The sequence below is a fragment of the Myotis nattereri genome (assembly GCF_964212035.1).
Source record: "Myotis nattereri genome assembly, chromosome: 7".
Classification (NCBI taxonomy): Eukaryota; Metazoa; Chordata; class Mammalia; order Chiroptera; family Vespertilionidae; genus Myotis; species Myotis nattereri.
The window spans coordinates 8,782,121-8,798,558 of record NC_138082.1 but is presented as its reverse complement, the minus strand read 5'-3'; the positions used below and the strand labels follow the sequence as shown (position 1 = coordinate 8,798,558).

The following is a 16,438-nucleotide window of genomic DNA, read 5'->3' as shown; positions in this document are numbered from 1 at the left end:
GTTGGGGCACAAAGAGATAAAAGACAGACTCCTGCCCTTAAGTAGTTTACAGACTAATGGAGGCGGGAAGTGGCCATATGGAAGGCAGAGAGTGTTCCCGCCCAGACTGTCTCTCTCTGCTGCATGACCAGGGGCAAATCTCTTCTGGGGCCTCCGTCCCCTGATGAATGGGTTCTCCATGGTCTTATATGGTCTATGGTTGATGATCATTAAGAGCTAACAGTGCACAGTAGCCTGCGTGGCAAGTGAGGGGCTGTGACTGGTGACCGTAAGTAGAGGACAGTTCAAGAGGAGGACAAGGCTTGGCAGGACTCTGAAATGTAATCAGCCTCCAACAAATGAGGAGGGGGACTGGTGGCCATGAACTCTCAGTGTTGAACAACTTTACAGGCTACACAGCACAACCTTTAGGTGAGGCTTCAGATATCTCTACACGAGACCATTTCTGAAGATGCAGCATAATACTCCAGCTGTTAGACAGTGGTTCTCAACCTTCTGGCCCTTTAAATACAGTTCCTCATGTTGTGACCCAACCATAAAATTATTTTCGTTGCTACTTCATAACTGTAATGTTGCTACTGTGATGAATCGTCATGTAAATATCTGATATGCAGGATGGTCTTAGGTGACCCCTGTGAAAGGGTTGCTCGACCGCCGAAAGGGTCGCGACCCACAGGTTGAGAACCACTGTCTTAGAGGCAACAACATCATGGTTAAGAAAATGGACTGTGGAGCGGCACCGCCTGGGTTCAAATCCCAGCTCTGGCGATGCCTACCTATGTGAATTTAGACAAATTACTTCTCTGTGTCTCAGTCCCTCCTCTATGAAATGAGAAATAATAACAGTATTAACTTTATGGGGTTATGGTCAAGCTTAAATGAGAAAATGAATTAATATGCTTACCAAAAATTCAGTAAATGGGACTTATGATTCCGTCGAATGGTTTCCTAGTGTGTCAAACTTACTAGATATCCCCCCAAACCATTTTTCCCTTCTTCCATTGCAACTGAAGTTGCACCAGCTAGAGACTACGTCACCCAGTGTGGAGCTTCTGCAACTTGATCTTACCTTCTCCTTGACATTCACATGAGGATTGAGTTCAGCCATCTTGGTTCTAGTGGAATGAGCCCTTTAAAAAAGAAGGGAAAAGATTAACTTTAAAGTTTTAAAATTGATTTCCCAATGTGTTATTTTTATGCTCTCTTCCAACCTAGTAAACAATTTCACTCTGACATAATCATAAATACCGTTGTGGAATGTAAAAATACTTTCAAGCAAAGCACTTGTCTTATATATGTTCTAAAAGCAAGTTACGATAACTCTAGAAGACAACGCACAATATTTTATTCATACTGAATTGACATGAAAAATGACAAAGACAGGTGGCTATGCACCCAAACTGAGTTTCTTCTTATTATGCAAAAGAAAGGTGGTCAGAGGAATGAGAGGAGGAAAAGTGTACCCACATTAACTATACATTGTCTTGCAACCCTTACTGTCCCAAAGCTTTTATCAGCGGACAGGTAATATAACAAATATTTAGTGAGTCTCTCCTGCATACCAGGTATATTTACATCATGCATTTAAAGAAGAAACAGGAGAAATGATTCCAGATTTAAATATAAGAAACACTGCATATAATGGAGTTAAAACCTGCTTTTTCACTTACCAACATATCATGAACATCCATACCTTTACCATATTTTTTGAAAAATATATTTTTATTGATTTCAGAAAGGAAGGGAGAGGGAGATATAGAAACATCAATGATGAGAGAGAATCATTGATTGGCTGCCTCCTGCATGCCCCCCCCCCCCACTGGGGATCGAGCCTGCAACCCAAGCATGTGCCCTTGGCCAGAATCGAACCTGGGACCCTTCAGTCTGCAGGTCAACACTCTATCCACTAAGCCAAACTGGCTAGGGCTACCATATTTTTAATGACCATAAATTCATGCTCCTGAGTTTCAAATGGACCCTTACAATTGCCCATAATCCTTCTGTTTCCCTAACTCTTAGTTTCCTGCCTTGGGTGTCCAATCTTCTCTGGGAAGTGGCCAGTGCTGAGATGTCTATTCTTAACATCGAGCTCAGGTGTTCTCTTCTCATCTGCTCTAAGTCGTTCACTGTTATGATGGAAGCTAGGTCTTAAGTCTTTAACAGTTTCGATCTCTTTTTGAAATAGAATATAAATGACTTAAAATGAGTGAACATATTGGTTCAGATTAGCAGCTAGACAGGCTAAGATATCAATATACCACCAACTTGCATACTTACGCTTTTTGTAAATCAAGAACCATGGAAACGCTTTCCTATATTCTTTTTGTCTTTTGACAAAGAGTGTATCTAGAGTTGATACATTTTAGGGATAACTTGCAAAAATTCTTGGATTTCTCCCTATCCCTTCCTTCCTTTCTAATCCTCACCCGAGGACATATTTATTGATTTTAGAGAGAAGAAAGGAGAGAGAGAAACATCCATGTGAAAGAGAAACATCAATCGGTTGCATCCCATCGCGGACTGAACCCACAATCTGGGCATGTACCCTGACCAGGAATCAAACTGGCAGCCTTTTGGTGCACAGACGGCGCTCCAACCAATTGAGCCACACCGGCCAGGGCCTCATCATTTTCTTCTAAAACTAGATCTTAAATAAACTATAAATTCCGATTCATTACCTTTTGTTGACTTTAGGATGAAAATTTGGCAATATACAATCTTAACGCTAGTAACTCTCAAATAGGAATCCTTATAGATATACTATTATATATTACCAACTATTAGAAGCAGTAAGATTTTCTTTTTATAATTTTCCACATGATAGAGCCACTGACAGACATACACATGGGCACGGTGGCAGAAGAAACCTGCATACGCGATCCCCATGAAGGCAGCTCCTTCCCATACGCTCTGCTAAGGGTGCCCATCCCATTAAACACACCTCCCTTGTAAATAACTCCCAAATGGTACATTTCATAGCCTCTGACTTGACATATGGGAGAAAGTAAATAACACGAGCTGGCAAGGAATAGCGGAACTTCATCCTCATTTATTCCTGCCCCTGAGAGTTACTAGTAAAAGCCGAGAGGATTGATTCCTGATTATCTGTACCAGTGAACAGAGATGACACGGGGCACGGGGACAAGTAACCAGGTGTTTCTGTTTATAAGCCACACAGGAGAGGCAAAGCCTCTGGTCAGTCATCACACTGCCCACAAGTCAGCCTCCAGTCCTGCTGTTCGATGACTTGTGGGTGGTTGATTTTCTTCTTCACATGGGAGTTGAGGCATCATGTATACAGTTTATATTTTTGGTGTTTTTCTGTGTATTATAGTATATGTGGGTGTGCAAGAGAATAAAGATGGGGGAGGAAGGGAGAGAGGGATGGAAGGAGGAAGGGAGCAAATGAGAGAGAGAGATACAGGTTAAACCTATGAACTATAAAGGTTCGAAGGTGATGGCGGGATTTGGTGCTATTTCTTAGGATGGATCTGTGAGCACCTTCCTTTCATTAGACTAGATTAGCTAAATCTTTTGGAGACATCTAATCTTGCCTTTATAGGTGAAAACTGAGAGAAGTTTTGTGGTTTTTGGTTGTTGTTGTTGTTGTTTTTTTTGCTTTGATGTCTAGGATTTGGGTGTGCGGCGTTTTCTAAAGCTAGAGTGTTTTAATCCACAGAGGAATCAGGGAGGAATTTCTGAGGTCTGAGGAAGTGGAGGGACTGAATGGTGAGCTATATTCATAGGGCAAAACAAGGTGTGTATACGTATATTATCCATAGGAATATACATATATTTCCTTGTCAATTCCCTTTCTCTTTAACCTCAAAGTCTGACTCAGGGCAAGCTCTTTTTTGGCACTGATGCCAGTAAGATTAATTACAACATTATTTTTTGTGTGGAAGGAAAATGCTGGCTATGAGGGTAGGATGAGGCTATTACAGGGAAGATAAGATAAAAACTAATTATAGGGAGCTGTTCTTTGCTCATTTTACTCCCTTAAATGTTCTTCTCCTGCGTGGAGGGCTTCTTCTCCGGGCCCCACCTCCCCGTGACCTCCAATGCCCTCTGCAGTCAGGCGTCCTGCAGGCGGGGACACGGGGGCCTGGGAAATCCGCCCCAGCTGTGGACACGAGATGAAGAATTTTAATGTAAAAAAAAAATGTACATTGGGTTTGCTTTAAAGAATTAGGAAGTTAAGTGACTAGACAGTCCAATTGGGTGCTACTAGTCAGGACAAACGCTAGGGAAACTATGGCACAGGAGGGGCTGATCTGCAGTGTGCCGAAGGGGCTTGCTGGGGTCTGTGGCCCTGTGTGGGCGCTAGCCCCTCAAGAAGACTCAAAAGCGCCCCTCGCACCGGCACAGCGCTGCGTGCTCCTTACGTCTCTGGAGCCTCTCCCCGTGACAATGAACCTGTGTGTGAACCTGTGCTGTGCCCCTACTCTTGGGATTCTGTTGTCTACTATGAACTATATCGGGACAGTCAGAGCAACTCAGCCTGAATCTTAACCATTAGACAGTTAAGGAACTCTGCCTCTAGGAAACATAGTGTCACCTTCCCAACTGACAGGCCCAAAGTTCAGCAACTTGAAACTCCAGTCCGCAGAGTCGCAGACGCTGGGTTAACCCGAGAAACCTGTAACGCTGTGCATGACAGATGTTCGGGCCCAACAGAACTCCTACTTCCCTCCCATCATGCTTGGTTAACCACAGGTGACAGTGTGTCACTCTGTCACTCCTGGACATGGGTGATGCCCATATCCCAACAGAGCTCGATCGCAAGAGCTGCAGGTCCACAAGAAGGGACTTCTGACTTCTTGGGAAAGAATGTGGTTTCTAATCCCTATTATCACTTAAAAATGTTCTTGGAACCAACCAATTACTGAGGCCCAGCTATTCAAATCCACGATACATGTTCCAGGCATATAAAAAAATCCATATACAATTAAATAACCAGAAATGTAAGTTCTGAGACTCATGCTACATTTCAATAGCTTAGGTATTATTTGAAATATTTTTCCTCTAAATTATACTTTATTTTTCGGTAATAACATTACCAACATATATAGCTGTCATCTAAGATATATATATATATATATATATATATATATATATATATATATATCTCCTAGAGAAAAATAAAGATCAAGAAAATTGTTGACTGAAATTTTATTTATGAAATAACAGATTAATCTGCTCTTTCTAGATATATATCTTCCATCATCAAAAACATATTAGAAAAAAAATCAATTCCAAAGAAAAGATTTTCACCATTTATCACCGATATATCATCTATACACTTCTCCAGTGGAAAATTAATACACCACAAATACGGTTGCCACCAATCACTTCATGCTCAAAGTTATGCAAACTGAGCTACTCATTATGCAAATATTTTACTTAATATGCATTAATGCCAGTCATAAAATCTATTAGTCTATGACAAAGACAAATATTCTTTATAAAAACTAAAACTGAATAATACCAATTCTGGAAAATATGTTTATTTCACCATTTCTAATGAATACAATTCAGTGAAGTGTTATATATATGACAATCTGATTAACAGTTTAAAAAAGATATAAATTGATATTTCTCTTGCAATCATTTAAATATAAAAAAGTTAAGGCAATGTACTGAAATGCCAAATTGCTTGATGACTTCCCGATGACTGTTTTTCCTCCTGTTTTATTATGCAGGTGGCGATAAAGTTTCACTTTTATTTCTCTGGAAACTATTACGGCTCTTAGATTCGCTTTCGTGTTCTCAGGTATGACATCACTTTACTTGAATTGAATTGTGAAACCAGAGGAAATACACAAGAAAACATTTTAAAATAATGATTTAAAATAACAATTGCCACACGTATGGAGCACTTATAATGTGGCAGGCAACTAGGGTAGCAAAAGGCTGAAAATTCAACTTAAAAAAATGAAAGATGTGGGTGTTGTCTCCAATGTACTAGGCTATTTCTCTGTGTGGACAAAAAGAGGCCACATACTAAACCTGACAGGCTGGGGGGGGGGGGGGGGGAGGGGCGGGGGCAGGAGCGCGCCTGGTGAGCCTTACAAACTTGGAGACCAAAGGTTCCCGCATAGGCCGGCCTGAACATGACGTTCCTAACCAAAAGCGGGTCATGGTGCGTGGTCCCGTCCTAGGCCTGTAGCTTCCCTGACAAAGGCCAAGCTTTACATGAAGTGAGCCTGCCTAAGGTCTTCGGGCATCTAAGATAATCCCCGTTGGAATGCCCTAGTAATCCCTGTTCCAGACCCCTCAGGGCACACCTACTGCACCCAGAGCAGAGACCTCACTGTTATCTTGTTCCCGAATTCCATCTCTATGTGCTGTAAAGGTTAATGGCTAACTATCCTGCAGCCACCAGTGTGAAAGGCGTGTGTGTCTCCCGGGTTTCCTCTTCATCCACTCCTGGAGATGTCCATGCTCTGCTTTCTCCCACCTCCCCCACCCCCACCTATGGATTTCATGTAGCCCCCCTCCTTACGCCTCTTCCTTTGATTCTAATGCGGAAAGGAAGCAGTAAAACTGCCTTTCTCTGGATGGAGCATTTCTTCAAGCCCTTGAGATGTGGCTTCCCGGCAATTGTTGTCAGTTTGGCTCAAATAAACTCATACAAATTCTCTTCAGGTCTGGCTGTTTTTTATGTTGGCATCTGTAGGATCACCTTGAAACGGGCCAAGGACGAAGTGTCCTGTCCCCTAGCACCACCATGGGTGCTGGCATGCCAGCTGAGAGAGAGTGTCCTTCTATGAAAGCGGGACTTTGTCTAAATTACCATTATGTAGGCTTTCTGCTGCTTAACTTTTTCATTGCCTCATCTCTCTCCTCTTTGACCCCCTCTGCCCTTTCCCTCTACTCCTTTGCTGTTCCTTATCTGGTCTCAAGCACTGAGGTCTCATATTCCAAGCGCTCTGGCTCTCTCTTCTGGGGCTGAATCCCGGTTCAATAAAGGTCCTGTGCAGTGCCTGCTCCTCAGAGGGAAGCTGCTTTAATTATTAGGAGTGAGGACACGTAAGCAACGAAACACGGAATGATGCCTGCAATACGGTTTTCACGTGAAGATATGTACCTAAACTTTTTTGTCTAGTTGGGGAGGGAAATCTCAAGGTTGCATATTTATTCAAAGACAATTCAATGCACCAAACCCACTGTTAGAACAACTTCACTGAAAAGCATTTTAAGGGCAAATGTCAGACAAAAATTTCACATTGGAAGGCCCTGGCTCTGCCTCTTTAGAAAAGCAGGGTTAGCTTTTGGATTGGAAATGTCACTGCCTACTAAGTCCTTTGTGGGGGGAGAAAGAAAATGGAATGTTTTATTTAAACAGGTCATTAACAGTCAATACTCTTTTGAAAAGGCCTGCTTCCAGGGCCAGATAAAAGCTCGCAATCACTAAGAATATCACTGGAGCACATCTAGGGCAAGATGTGCTGATGCGGCTTCAGACCTTCCTGGGAGCCAGTCTTCACTCACAGCTCTAAGTGCGGCGCGGGAGGCACGGCCCTCGGACTGGACGCCCTTGTGTGTGCCGCACACGGAGGCCGAGAGCAGCATGGAGCACACCAGGGCAGGCCCGCTTTGAATTTTCCATCTTAGTGCTGCCAAATGCGTATGAATGAAGATTAACCATTTTTGCATAAAGTGACAAACCAGCTCCCCACGGCAGCAGAATGCAAATGGGAGCGAAAGAGCAAAGGACAGCGAAAATAAATGCATGGATCTCACCCCGAGCGCAGAGGGGACGGCGCGTGGGGGCTCCATTCGCATTCATCCACGGCATGACTTTTCTATTTCATTTGAAATTATTTTATTTTGTAGGTCTCTGACGGTTTGAGAATATAAATAAGTGTCTTTTTTTTTTTTTTAAGTGACCTGACACTGACTCTGCTTCTGATGGCCAGGCTTTCAAGCAAACATGTGTTTCCATAGAGATGGGGGCGACCCAGGCCTGGGGCAAGTAGCCACTTGTATCAGCAATTCAATTATGCTGGGTTCTTTGAAGATGCTATGATGTCAGCTCAAGTCTCTAAAACAGAGCCTTCCTTGGACATGTCTCGGGAAAGGTGAAGTGGCCACGTTGTGAGGCTCAGGAGAATAAATCCCACCCTCTCCAAGCACACCGTAACAAGCTGGCAGACCCCCACCCCCACCCTCACCCTCATCCCCCCACCCCCACCCCCACCCGCTGAGCAAATCCCAAGTCCCAGAGGGGTCCAGACAAAAGACCAAGCACAGTTCTGCTTGCATCTCACCACAAGGTCCCCAGACGCTGAAAAAGGAGTATCATGCCTACCCCTTCCTACTTTCCCTCCCCCACCTCCCAGCTAGCTCCGGGCAATTCCTACGGAAAGGGCAATGCTTTTTCCTCTGATCTGACATTCGGTTACTGAACAGCCACAACGGATCAGGCTCTCTGGGGAATTCTGGCAATGGTTACAAAATAACACTTACTGAACTCTTACTGTATACTCGCACTGCTCGAAGCCCTTTCCATGTAATAACTCATTTAATTCTCCTTATCACCCTAGGAAGTTCATTACCCTCATTTTATAGAAAAAGAAATGGAAACACAGATAGCTAAGTGCTTAGCCAAGTCCCACAACTAGAAAGATGCTAAGATGAGCGCTGAGCGGGACCTCCTGGTCCAGAGCTCTTGCCCCCAAAGGAGCTCATATGGTCGGATGGAGGCAGACATGTACAGGAAAACACAGAAGGGACTGAGGAAACGAGAGTTGGAATGGAGCCAGCTCAAGGTTCTGGGCAGAGCAACACTGGGGCTGTGATTTGCCCAACTTGGAAGTCTCATCGCAGACACCTGGTACAGCTCAGGTTAGAGGCAGGCTCGAGGTGGTGGGGGTGTGTGTGTGGGGGGGGAAGCTGTCTGCTTTAAAAAACTTTTTGTAGCTTCTTTTTAAGGATAGCGCTGCACATTCATCTCCAACGAGAACATGCATTGTGGTTCTGCAATGAATCTCTGGACTGGCCAGGAACCATCCTGAGAAAACCTGGCAGACAGAGGCGCCACGTCCAGAGCCAGCTCTGGGGAAGGTGGAGTAAACACGAGTTAGAGGAAGCCCTCATCTCTTCAGAGCACATTCTGGCTTCAACAAGCTCCCGGCATTCCTAAGTCATTAAGCTGGGAGTCTCCTGGAAAACATTTAATGATTTTCTCAAAGCAGCAGAGCGGCCGGGTCCTTCCTGCTTCCTTGAAATGCCACGGGCGCTGCTGACTGCAAACAGCCTATGATGTACTAATTCACACGAGGAAAGCAATGCTAGGGGATGAGGCAGAGCCTGGGCATCCAGCGACAGAGAGCTCTGCAGCCAGCCCCCGCCTGCCTCTTGCCCACCCCCTACTGTGCCGCCTAAGATTTTTCCAACAAAATTAACCTCAACTCACTGTTTCAGGTTTCCGGGAGCTTCAAGTCAGGGTTCCCAGTGCACGGCCCGGCTACTGGCTTTCCCAACAGGCAAATCCGCCTTGCTCCCCAGCTGGCCTCTTTTATCAACCTGCATGTACTGTGACCAGTCAGTCATCTCAGAAGTGACGCAGACGGAGTCGGGCACCTGGATCAGTGGCAGGATCCTGGGTGTGGCTGAGCAACCAGCTGCTGGCCTCAGGGGCTCACCTTCAGGGAAACCTTTTTATAAAACTGCCAGGGCTTTTGTCTGCAGGCCCGTCAGTGAAGGCCCAGCTCTTCTTCTTCTCTTGGGAAAGCTAGGTTTTAAGAATGAGTTTGCAACCTTTACATCGACTGCCCCAGAGGCTGAGATAGTGCAGGCTGGGACTGCAGTCACCATTCCAAAGGTCACTCTCTGAGTGTGGTCTTGGCTGAGGGCCTGTAATCTTCCGGTGACACCAGCACAGGCATCGCAATTAGCAAACATTCCGAGCACGGCACCCCGAGGCTCACTCTTCCGAAACCTGTTCCTGGCTGGACTTGCCTGCAAGTATCCGCTGGCTGGTTTTGCACTAAATGGATAATGTCCTACCATGTCCAGGGGTGTAGACATTGTGTTCGGGATCATGCTGCCACTCAAAGGAATGAAGTTCTCATGGTGAAATATTCAGTCTCTGTCACTGAACAGCTAGTGTGCGGAGCATGGGGGTGGGATAACTATTGAGGGGCAGAATGGAGAAGGTTTTCTTATCTGTTGTGCCTCCTCTACCTGTTGGCAAGTTAGTCCTATATATGTCATTTATTTTCTGTTTTGTTTTGTGTGTGTTTTTTTACAGAGAGGAAGGGAGAGGGATAGAGAGTTAGAAACATCGATGAGAGAGAAACATTGATCAGCTGCTTCCTGCACACCCCCTACTGGGGATGTGCCTGAAACCAAGGTACTCGACAGGAATCAAACCTGAGACCCTTGAGTCGGCAGGCCGACGCTCTATCCACTGAGCCAAACCGGTTGTGACATTGATGTTTTAAAAACTAACATGTAAGTTCAACATGTTCTTAGGCGGTATTTCTCTGTAGGGTAAGGCTTGCTTGGTCCCCATCTCACTAACCACTCATGGGCAAAGTCAGTCAGGAAGTCCCTATAGCATCTGTTTTAACTAAGGTGCCTCTTTCAAAAGCCATAGTATGGTGAGCCCTTACATGATGGCAAAAAGGAAACACTGCCTATTTTCTGCTATTTAGATCCCCCTTATCTTATATGATAGAAAATAAGTAATTACAATCTAACCAACTTTAAATCCCAACTTGGCCTCTTACTCCTTTGGGGATTTGAGCAAGTTACTCAACCCTTCCTTCCATGCCTTCATTTCCTCATCAGTAAAATCAGAGCAATCACAGTTAACCACTGCATCAGGTGGTAATGAGGATGGCATGAGTTCACACCTGCAAAGCGATTCACACAGTGCTTGACATGCAGAAAGTGCGGCAACAGAATCCTTAGATTCTCCACAGACTGTGGGGCTGCCTGCCCACCATCCTCATACTGTAGCTGGGAAACTAAGCCTTGAGACTGATGGTCCTGCGTCTGGGCAGTGATGGAGGTGGCCCTGGACACAAAACCCTGAGCACAGATAACCCTCCGACGGCGGTGCTCTGCCCTCCCCACCGCCACACCCGACTGCGGCCTTGCCAGGGGGTAGACACTCTCAGGGCCCTGTGTCCACAGGGTCATTGGTTCCTCATGGTCTTAAAACTTATCGGGTGCAAGCAAAGTTCATGCAAAACCATGACCCCTCTTCCCTGCAGACCAGCTCGGAAACCCATGCCAGGTCCCAGGTTCCTGCCTGTGGCTCCCGGATCTGATCAGTGCCGTAGTGGCCCACTTCATAGCGAAGGTGCTGGCCTCTGGGAGACAATACACAGCTACCACATAGAAAGAACAAAGCTCAAAGGAAGTTCTGCAGCTACAAACGACGAAGTCTCTTCACACATTCTGATTTCAGGTAATGGGATCAAGACGGGTAGAGAGAGAATTAATATGACTTTCCTGTCCTTGAGTTGATTCTAATGCAATCACAGATAATAAAAACTCATTTCGACCATTTTATGACATGTTCAAAATTCGAGAGGTCATATTTACTATCTTAAGTGAATTTCACTTCAATTTCTTACTGTAATACAAAATGAAATTTGCCACCTGAAATATGCTGTTTGGGGGAAATGAAGAAATACTTTAAAAGGCTTCAAATATACAAGATATTAATAGACTTACTAAATTACAAAAATAATTCCTTTCTTTCCAAAAGCCTGTCTCTGATAAATTCCACTGCTTCTTTCCCTTTTCCAAAGTACCTAGTAGAATCCCTTTGGCAATTAAATGTTCAATAAAGACATCTGGGAAAAGAGGAATAAATGTCCTCCCATTTTATTTTTCCTTTCTTGGTTGCAACGAGTCTTTAATAATTTATTCTCCTGTTTTCAACACCTAGTACTGGGGTCCCCTTCTAAATGCCACCATTTATAACCAGCACTGTCAAATGCTGTCCTAGCCACGGGTCTACACCCACTCCAACCCTCCTTCTCCCCCTCCCCTGTGTCTCTGGCACTGCAAGGTTAGTCATTCTCAGAGTCAAGGTCTAATCACGAGCCCCGAAGCCCCCCACATCTTCCTGCGTTAGGCCCCATGTACCCTTATCTTTAACCAGGTAACTTCCCCAACTTCTTCTACTTATTTTATTTCTTAATGCAGAGCCTTCATTGCATTAAGGAGAACCCAATCACTGGACTAGCCTATGCTTTGTTCCAAACAGAAAAGACTGAAATTTTATCTTTTCCATGGAGTATGAGAAAACAAAAAATAATTGGTTTCCAACCCGATGCTAAACATATTTAACCACTAATCTCGCCTTTATGTGGATCTTTATGGCTGTGGACGACACGTGCGTGCGATGGGTTCTCAGTCAGCCTTCTCCTGGCCTGGTTGCCTTCTCCTTAACTTACAGCAGAAAAGGCCCAGGAGCAGACACCTCAGCCTCTACTTTGCACTGAGCTCCAACCTGCCTATGGCTCCACTCACACTGTGGGACGTTCGGAAAGTATCAAATGCTCAGGATGGCCTACAAGCCTCAGCGATATGTCGTTCAATCTCCTTCAAAGATTGAATAAATCAAAACTGTTTCCCTACAAATATTGCACAGGCTTCTCAAATAAATATAACGCCATGGATTACTTCCCTCTGGAAGACTTTCTGTTAGTCACCCAGTTTACCTGGAAGCAGTTCTGAGGTGTAAATGTATTAGGTTTTGATCACTTGTTGATATAAAAGATCCATCTCTCACAGCCTGGATCCCATGAATACCGTTCTTGGCAGGCTGATAAGAGACAAGCCAGCAGTGCTATCTGACTGTTTACGAATGCTGAACATCTCGTCATCCTGCTGCAGAACACGTCTGTGAGTCAGTGTGCTCCCTGTGGGCTGGACACCGCATGCGGAGGGACATCCGTGTATGTGTCCCTACGGGAAGTAAAACTCAATGCCTATTCTGTCTTTCTTTTAATTAATTTTTTTCATAATTAAAAAAATTTTTTCAATTAAAGTTGACATACAATATTATGTTAGTTTCAGGTGTACCACACAGGGGTTAGACATTGATGTAACTTAGGAAGTGATCTCCCATGGTAAGTCCAGTGCCCATCTGACTCCATGCAGAGGGACTACAATGTTACTGAGTCATGATGCTGTCCTTTACATCCTTACCGTGCTTCTTAATCCCTCCCCTCTCTCACCCAGCCACCCAACCCCTCTTCCCTCCGGCAACCATGGACATTGAGCCATATGGCAGGTTGGGGTTTGTTTGCTTTGTTTGTCCATACATTTTGTTTTTTAGATTCCACATGTAAGTGAAATTATATGGTGCTTGTCTTTGTCTGGCTTATTTCACTTAGCATAATACCCTCTCGGTTCATCCACGCTGTCCCCAGTGGTAAGATTTCATTCCTTTTTATGGGCGAGTAACATTCCACTGTATATATGCCTATTCTTAGGAGTGTATATCGTGGGCACGGGGTGTGTCAGAACCAAGAGAAATGAGAAGGCCAGTGACTGAATCTTAAACAAATCATGATGAAATGACTCCGACCATGTCTATAAAAGGAGCTTCTAGAGAGGGAAGATGGTTTTAATCGGGGTGGGTTCTGAGAGGAAGTGTCCTTTTCCGTTGCTCTGAGGCAGTGATGGGAATGGCATTCCAGGGAAGAGGAAGAGCAAAGCTGAAACCTCTCTGGCAGAAACAAGTCACGTGTGAGGCCAGAAAGAAAACCTACCTGCATCGTGCACAGTCAGTCAAGAAATATTTATTGGGCGTGCACTGTGAGTCCTGGCTCCATGCAGTGCGTGCAGCTAATTATAATGCAGTACGAGATCGACGGGAGATAAGATTAGCAGGCAGTAAGCAGTTAGCTGACATCAGAAGGCCGTATGTGAAAGGTGTTACGTGGTGTGGTTTCAATTATACGCTTGTCCTGTTCGCAATGAAGCAAAGAGATAACGCCCTTGTTTCGTTTTCCTTTTAGCAGTGGGGGAGTTCCTTCTCACTCCCACCCCACCCCAGGTTTTGCCTTAGCCACTCTCATTGCTGCTTACAAGGCTCTGAAACTAGGCCTTACTTTCTTTTATTCTTGAAATGCTGAATCGAAAACTGGATCTTTTTTTTTTAACCATTTCAACTTGATGCAACTTGATTGTTTGTCCTTTCAGTTTTGCAAAAACATGCTATCATCTGCCTGATATCAGAGGCTCCAAAACAAATAAAACCAAGTACCTGAGTTTCACTGAGCTCTAGGAAAGCAACTCATGAATTACACTGAAGTTTTCATTTGGTTTTATTTTTACCTGGTTTTATATCCTGGGCATTGACCAACAGCTAATATTATACAATTACCAAACTCCGCCTTGAAATAGAGACAACCAGAAACTGAAAAGATACTCTTGTTGTTTTACTAAATGCTCCTTTAAAAAATATGAGGAAGTATTAGTGAGGGAAAATGTCTTTGAAAATTAATCTACTTAAAAAATCTGCCCTGGCCGGTTTGGCTCAGTGGATAGAGCGTAGGCCTGCGGACTGGAAGGTCCCCGGTTCGATTCCGGTCAAGGACATGTACCTGGGTTGCGGGCACATCCCCAGTAGGGGGTGTGCAGGAGGCAGCTGATCGATGTTTCTCTCTCATCGATGTTTCTAACTCTCTATCTCTCTCCCTTCCTCTCTGTAAAAAATCAATAAAATATATTAAAAAAAAATCTATTTCTGAATGGCTAAGTTGTTTTTCTTTTTTTATATTTATCTTTATTTTTAAAATATTACAGATGTCCCCTTTATTTGTGAATATTTTTCCTATTCACCCCCTTCATCCTGTAACTGCCCCTCCCAGGCCTTCACCACTCTATGGTCTGTATCCATGGGTTATGCATGTATGCATATAAGTTCTCTGACTAATCACTCCCTTCCCGCCCTCCAGTCCCACCTTCCCTCAGATTCCACAGTCTGTTCCATGCTTCTATGTCTCTAGTTCTATTTTATTCATCAGTTCATTTTGTTCATTAGATTCCATAAATGAGTGACATCATGTGGTACTTACCTTTCTCTGACTGGTTTATTTCACTATTTTTTCATTTCAAACTTTCAAACAATATGGCTAGACAAAATGAGACCACGCTAGATACCTCATGGGAAACACAAGGTAAGGACTGAGGAAACAATACAAAGACTACATAATGGTCACTATTTTAGTTTAGCTTTTTAAAAATCCTAAAGCTACCTACTTGATGGCAGGGGGTGGGGGCTGGAGGTGGGGGTGGGAATGTAGCTAGGACAAAGTATTGTCCTTTAAGCCTCTGAATAATCAGCCTATGGTTTTACAAAGAGTCTCATGTCTGATAACACTACCATCCCTTTAGCAAGAGCTATGATATATTGAGCATATTCATTCATTCATTCATTCATTCATTCATTCATTCAGTGTTAATTTAACCAATACTTAAAGCAGCTCCACTGCCCTAACCGGTTTGGCTCAGTGGATAGAGCGTCGGCCTGCGGACTGAAGGGTCCCAGGTTCGATTCCGGTCAAGGGCATGTACCTTGGTTGCGGGCACATTCCCAGTAGGGGGTGTGCAGGAGGCAGCTGGTCGATGTTTCTCTCTCATCGATGTTTCTAACTCTCTATCCCTCTCCCTTCCTCCCTGTAAAAAATCAATAAAATATATTTTAAAAAAATAAAAAATAAATAAAGCAGCTCCACTGTCCTAGGTTTTGGAGATACGACAGTAAGCAAAACAAAATCCCCTCCGGACTATGCTGGGTGGTTGTATCTCCGTCTGTCTGTTTCCCTGAGTCCTCACAAGGGAGGTATTACTATCTCTGTTGTATAGATGGGGGAACTAGGAGGACAGAAGTTGAGGCCAAGCCCAGGGTCCCAGAGCCAGACAACGGCAAGGCAGGGGCTCAGACCTCTGACACTGACTCCCAAGCTATGCCATTCCACGGGTCTGCTGCCACCACTTAGGTTCAATGCTAATAAAGGCAATCGCCTAAAAAACTACTTAGTGGGTTCATTCCAACTGAGCGATCTTAGCATTCATGAGAATGAGACTCAGAGATGGAAAGATGGCTTGGCAGGGAGCCACGTGGGCCAGGAAAATTTTCAATGGGAAGAAGGAGAATGCTATGTCAGCGTTTTAAATGTTCCTCTCATCTTCCCAGTGAGGACAGTCACTGTGGAACACACATCCCCAGACCATTTCCGTACTCGTGTTCACCCTTCCCTTTGCCTGCGCTCCCATGTTCCCCTCCCTTGCTTCCCATTACGTCTGGTGTCTCTAGGCAGCAGGAGCTGTCTTAGGAGCAGTGAGTCACAGAATTTGTTCAGGTGGAAGCTGGGTGGGGTACTGGAGGGGGGACTCACTTACAATCCTCCTAACCCCAGGACTCCAGAAGGGAGACAATGAGGTGTGTCGTTTCCCT

At 44.5% G+C, this 16,438-nt stretch overlaps 1 protein-coding gene across 4 annotated transcripts in view; it reads right to left on the bottom strand.

The window, feature by feature from the left end:
• Window positions 1-16,438, bottom strand: part of SPATS2L (spermatogenesis associated serine rich 2 like) — a 146,480-nt gene that overhangs the window by 69,360 nt on the left and 60,682 nt on the right. For all 4 annotated transcript variants that reach the window (XM_081096135.1, XM_081096132.1, XM_081096134.1 and 1 more), the window contains exon 3: window positions 1,070-1,130. In XM_081096135.1, the coding sequence (XP_080952261.1) occupies window positions 1,070-1,108 (39 nt within the window). In that variant the 5' untranslated portion in view covers window positions 1,109-1,130. The remainder of the gene's footprint in view (window positions 1-1,069; window positions 1,131-16,438) is intronic.